Here is a 6,400-nt window from a genome sequence, read left to right on the forward strand (position 1 = left end):
TATTTGTCCATAAAAGAAAGACGGCAAAATTTGTGTTTGCGCATGGTCTGAGACATGGCTCTCTATGTGCGCGGTGTACACACAGAACACAGCGCGAGTACTGAATTCAGTTAATTTGTGTCTTCTTGCACTTGAATGTTTTATTTGACAAGGCTTAAAAATGTGTGCAAATGATAAGCTTTCGTGATGACGCAGCAGTGGCCTGATCGGGTCTTTCACACTGGCCCCGAGCCATCGGACATTCCTAATTGTCGAGCCCTGATTTTGCTGGGTTTTTTGTCAAGGAGAAGCAGGCTGAGACTAACTTAGCCTACAAAAACATGTCATCACTGCAGCTCTCCATTACAGTCAACACATGAGTGTTGAAATGTCAGCCCACACTTACATGCTGAGAATACTGAACACAAAGGTTCCCTACAGAGGAGAGGTTAACATGCAATATGCTGACATTCCTATGTTTTAAACAGCCGTTGGATGATCAGTTCACGGTTCATTAATCAATGACTAAAAACAATGCAAACTCAGAAAGCCAACGCAAGATTATAATGTTTTTTTTCTGTGCACTTGACTGTGTACTCAGTCATATAGGGAACATGGGGCCCTCACCTTATAGCCATACTATGGTGCCCACAAAAGGGGCCAAGAAGGGTTTGTTTTTATCCAGACGAACTGCATAAAAGAGCTGTGGTACTCACATTCACAATAACCCAAGAACATTTACTAAAATGCTTAGTTTATGCTTGTTTTAGCTGATGAGGTTAATAACTAAACATTATCTGAACTATTTTTAATCACAATGAAAAAATGGCTTCTTTTCACACCGGTTTAGTTGTCAAAAACATAATAAATTGAATAAAACCTCTTTTTTTTTTAATTTCCACACAGCCCTAAGCACAATTATGCTTTGTATGCCAAGTGAGAAAATGAACCCAATGACCAAGGTGTGTTGTTTCCAAGGCAACCTGAAGCCCACCCCAAGACCCAAGGTGGGTGATGGGCAGTTTAGAGTGGGACATGCTTAGCAGGTCAAATTTTTTACCGTCTCTGGGGATGGGTCACGATTAGTAATGAACAAGACAATTAGTACAACTAATCATTCTGAACAAGAAAAACTCTTTAAGTCTTTAAATGCATCCCCTTTAAATCACTGCAGCTCACAGACATCTTCGGTTTTTGCAAAGCAACTTTCAAGCATGTTGAGCGTTTAAAGACACCATGTTAAGTTGAACTTAGTTCATTTTTAAAAAGCATTCATAATAGTTCTGTGAAAGGGGACCATCGTTTATGTCTCACAAAGAATTCAAGGCCAGCATAGATATGAGCCTGTAAGTTTTGTTGCAGGAGGCGTGGAGGAAGATGTCACAGCAGTATGCTACATTCTCAGCTATTATAAGTAGGGAAGAAGGAAATGGACAGGAGGAGGAAAAGAAAGAATAAGGAAGAGAGAAAATATAAGCAGCAGAGGAGAAGACCCTCTGGCTGTGGGTCTGATATGTGCCAAAGCAGTGCCATGTCCTGCCTATAACTGCAGACTGTGCGATTCTCTCACTATTTTAACATCATTCCCTCAAAACTCTTTCCCTTTTTTTTTTATCCTCACTGCTCATCGAATTGAGAACAATTGTAGCATCATGGCAACATAAAGATAGAAGCAGACTAAAGAGCAGGACAGGAGACACACACGAGGAGTGCTCTCACTAGTCTACTTTCTGAAGTCAAACTGTAGATCAAGATCAACCACTAAAACAGTATACTTACAAGTATTTGTTAGTAGAGTCAGTTACACACCACTTTGTTCCATTTTAAAACCAATTGTTGTCTGTCTGTGCTTTAGATTTGACAACCATTTTAATGTGTTAATCTACAGTAAAACGACATTCTAGAAAATGTTCCAAATACTCTAAGGCCCGGTTTCACAGACGGAGCTTAGCTTAAGCCAGGACTAGGCCATAGTTCCATTTGGATTTTAAAGTAATTTTTATAATTATGCCTTAGAAAAAACATTACTGGTGTGCATCTTGAGACAAAACAAGGGCACTGACATATTTCAAGATCAATCAGTGCAAGTTTCTTTCAGTTGCAACAGCTCAGACTTCAATTTTAGTCGGGGACTAGGCTTAAGCCTTGTCTGTGAAACCGGGGGTATATGCTCTAAAAAAAGTTCACCCAGCAATTATTTTACAAAACATATCTGGACAACACAAACAGCTCTGGGACTTGATTATTATAGCAGAATTATAGTAAGGATAGTTTTAACTAGTGCTGGGCGGTATGACCAAACATTTATATCATGGTATTTTTCAAAATTATACCGGTTTCACGATTCATGACAGTATTTATTTTTTTCATGCATGACCGGGTTTTAACCATATTTTCTACTGATTGAGAGAGGAAATACTGCAGTTTATTTACTTAGAATGCCCTATTTTACTGTCATGATGAGTGAATATTGTCAAAAAATACCACACTCAATAGTGACTAAACACGACCCCCTTTTAATACGTTAACCAGGAGTCACTCTCGTTTATAATCGCAGCATCGTCTGATAAAATCAACATGCATCTACACTAAAGAGCGGCTATGCGGGTGTTTTGGCTATATTACTTTTTTGTCTCATGCATCTCATTGATGAGTAACAAACAAAAAAGTGCATGTGATATATTAACAGATGAACTATGCTCATATTTATAATCCCAAACAATCAGTAAGCGACAGGTGCTTGGAAACGCGGTTTTGTATTAATTTATTGACGAGTCGGCTGCGGTGCGGCCAACTGAATGCGCTAGGTACTGTGACCTGCGTCAGCACCCTGTGTGCCTAGTCAACATCTGACCAGCCCTAATCCACCACCTCTCCACGGTGGATGCCACATTAACCTGGCACAGAGAGCAAGTGCAGTTTATCATAGATATGCACATATTTGAATGCATTAAACTTTCTCAAAGTAACATACACTAAAGTAAGAGTTTGCTTCGGTGGTCAGGGCAAATTTAGGGTGTAGCAGTCCGGCCAACTGGACAGCAGCCTGTTACTTTTAGATAAATGCAGTCCAAGCGATTCATGGTCTGAAAGAGTTACTAGGCTTTACCTACATACTAACCTTGAAAAACAAAAACTGACCATAATTCCTGATAACGGCTTTTATTAAATAAGTGCTGCTACAAAATTAAACTATATCAGCTGATTCCAATTGTTAGCAGTTCAACAAAGCCTTAAAAAAAATGAAAAGCATACATAAATTACTACTGAAATTAATAAGTACAGAAGTGGGAAGCCTAATAATGCATGTTTTCTGTACATCGTGTACCCTCTATCGACAATTTACATTCAAAGCGGACAGCTGGTGGACCAATGCTACTTTCAACAGGCTGTCGCCACATTTCTTTACATGATGCAGGCAACTCCACAATAATAAATGATATAAAACAGTATTTGTTTGACGTCTTTTGACACAAAGCTTAAAAATGCATACCACCTCTGAGGCTACTAAACTAACGTTAGCATCTAGCATGAAGCTATCATTAGAGATACAGTGGTAAATGATGTCGCTGTCAAAGTATTAGTGTTTTTATGGCGCAGCTTGACAGGTAGATACATCATAATAGTATTTCAATCAACAAAATATTTAGACTCACCAGCACAGGAGAGCTAAAACGGCGCACAGCAACAACACGCGCAGCTTCTTCATTATCTTCCCGCGGGGACCAACATCCTCGCTTTTTATCTATTCACCTCTAATACTGACGACAGAGGCCAAGACTAGTTAATAATGCTAACTGTATTAAGGTAAGGGGGTGTGTTTCGCGGTACAGAACAAACAGTTGGGCTAGTAGTTTCTGTTTTAAACCCCCCGTTGGGAAGCGCTGGCTGCCTGACTGGCCCCCGTCCGCTTCTGCTGCTCTGCTTCTCTGCTTCTGCTGCCAGCGCTCACGGCTCCGGCGGCCCCGTCCTCAGCCAATAGGAATCGGGTATCACTTTAACCCCGCCCACTCCTCGAGGTCTGGATGAGTTGGAAGTTTTGTCATCAGACGCGTCGCCTTAAAGATAAGATATCTGAAATATCGCTAAAACATTCATGTGGGAGAATAACTGAGCTACTTTGTTATATTTAACCCCTTGCATGTTTAATTCTTGTGGGGTTTAAAATATGACACTCATCTATCTACATGAGAATGATCTCTAATAGACAGGTCTTCGACTTTATAAACACTTCAATATCCGTTTAACAGTTAAATTAGTAGCCTAACTCTTTTTTTTTTGTTAAATAAAAATATAAACTTTAATATTTTAGATTCGTGCCAGGTTGCTCTTTTCTGAAAGCCATGCAAACATGAAAAAAAACATAATGAAGTAATAAAAGCTAGCAAAGTGTGCCAAATAACAACACAGGTATTTATGAGCTGTGAGTTTTGTGCATGTGTGACGCAATTCTTATGCAACTCGCCTTTTTTTTTTTTTTTGATAATACTGGCATTAGGTATGAAGACATTCTCACAATTTAAAAATTTTTTTTTTTTCCCATTTACCTTCACTTACAAGGTTACACTGCTGGAACCAAAAGTGAACGGCTTTCTGCCTGTGCAAAAGCACAGTAATACAAGCGGTTGTAATCAGTCATTATGAAAATAGCAGTGAGTTCGCATATATCAGCCCGTTATTAAAATCCTCAATCTGATAGAATATCCGGCGGCAGGCACAGTGTATAATTGTGTTCTTGTCTCACCAGGTACTGTGACCTGCGTCAGCATAATGAAGTAATAAAAGCTAGCAAAGTGTGCCAAATAACAACACAGGTATTTATGAGCTGTGAGTTTTGTGCATGTGTGATGCAATTCTTTGATAATACTGGCATTAGGTATGAAGACATTCTCACAATTTAAAAAAAAAAATTTTTTCCCATTTACCTTCACTTACAAGGTTACACTGCTGGAACCAAAAGTGAACGGCTTTCTGCCTGTGCAAAAGCACAGTAATACAAGCGGTTGTAATCAGTCATTATGAAAATAGCAGTGAGTTCGCATATATCAGCCCGTTATTAAAATCCTCAATCTGATAGGATATCCGGCGGCAGGCACAGTGTATAATTGTGTTCTTGTCTCACCATGTTAAATAAAAATATAAACTTTAATTTGAATAACTTTATTTTAGGATGAAAGGAAATACACACACACACACACACATATATATATATATATATATAACCCCAAAATGTGAAATTGTGTATATATATATACATATACACACACATGTGAGTCTCACCACATTTTTGTGATTGCTGTCTCTAAAATTTATATTTTACCATTCCATCTTGTTTATTTATTTTATTATTTTTATTTTTTGGTGCAAACTTTCGTCCCCTCAAAGCTGAATTGATGCACTTGATCATTTGGTCAACTTCTGTGGCGCAGTAAAAAAAAAAAAAAACGATTGTAAAACTAATCGTTTGTAGAGTCGAATCTTTTAAATGAATTAGATGAACAGGCTCACCAAACCCACAATTTATATATAACCTATTAAAACCCCATTGTTTATATTACCTGTTTTTGAATTTGCATATTTAATATTGCCCCTGGGAATATAAATTATTGTGTTATTATTATGCATAAGAAAAATGATTATTCTCTGAATTAAAAAAATGAGAAAAGAACCGGTTCTTGGGAAAGAAACGATTCGCAGAAATACGTCCGACTTCCTCATCACTGCTGTAAAGTACTATGCAGCGAAGAACTACATTCTGCAGAAAATACTACATTTCCCATAATGCAACTGTTTAGGAACTCGCGTTATATGCCAGTGGACGTTGTACTTGTATATAAATAATACATTCACGTAAAACACGTGTTCCCTAATTTTATAAAAAAAATCTTAATTTCTTATAAAAATAGGAAGTACCTGTGCTGGCAGATTTAGAAATGATTAATAATATTTCTACTTTTGTGAGGCGGGGTCCTCAAGTCACAGCATTCCCAACTCGTTTGGTGAGCTGTCCTGAAGTTTACAGAAGCGCAGCTTTCATCGGTTGTTGATAAAGTTGTGGAAGTGTAGTAGCATGCGGTGGAGTATGCAGGTGTTGAGAGTGTGTGTGGCGTGTTTGTCGTTGAGTGTGTCTGCGATCAGCGCTTTCTCTCAGTCTCTGGACGGTGACTTCACCTTCGCTCTGCCCGCCGCACGCAAAGAGTGCTTCTTCCAGACTATGAAGAAAGACGCTTCGCTGGAGATCGAGTACCAGGTAACTTACATCTGGAGATGTCACTCTGATTCAGCCTGTATGCTGGTGACATTGATTGTGTTGAAAGACGATATAACTTCTTCATTTTGTTGGATACTGCCTACATACGTATTATGGTATCAATAAAGTGTGTGTGTGTGTGTGTGTGTGTGTGTGTGTGTGTGTGTGTGT

General features: G+C 38.6%; 2 protein-coding genes across 6 annotated transcripts in view; one reads left to right on the forward strand and one right to left on the reverse strand.

The window, feature by feature from the left end:
• The window catches only part of LOC107597796 (SUN domain-containing ossification factor-like), a 44,727-nt gene extending 40,829 nt beyond the window's left edge, over window positions 1-3,898 (reverse strand). For all 4 annotated transcript variants that reach the window (XM_016288981.1, XM_016288983.1, XM_016288982.1 and 1 more), the window contains exon 1: window positions 3,636-3,898. In XM_016288981.1, coding sequence (XP_016144467.1) covers window positions 3,636-3,688 — 53 coding nt within the window. In that variant the 5' untranslated portion in view covers window positions 3,689-3,898. The remainder of the gene's footprint in view (window positions 1-3,635) is intronic.
• Window positions 3,899-5,933: 2,035 nt separating this feature from the next.
• Window positions 5,934-6,400, forward strand: part of LOC107597813 (transmembrane emp24 domain-containing protein 5-like) — a 4,899-nt gene continuing 4,432 nt past the window's right edge. For both annotated transcript variants that reach the window (XM_016289002.1, XM_016289003.1), the window contains exon 1: window positions 5,934-6,229. In XM_016289002.1, coding sequence (XP_016144488.1) covers window positions 6,050-6,229 — 180 coding nt within the window. In that variant the 5' untranslated portion in view covers window positions 5,934-6,049. The remainder of the gene's footprint in view (window positions 6,230-6,400) is intronic.

This window comes from Sinocyclocheilus grahami, unplaced genomic scaffold, assembly GCF_001515645.1.
Source record: "Sinocyclocheilus grahami isolate Dianchi unplaced genomic scaffold, SAMN03320097.WGS_v1.1 scaffold237.1, whole genome shotgun sequence".
Classification (NCBI taxonomy): Eukaryota; Metazoa; Chordata; class Actinopteri; order Cypriniformes; family Cyprinidae; genus Sinocyclocheilus; species Sinocyclocheilus grahami.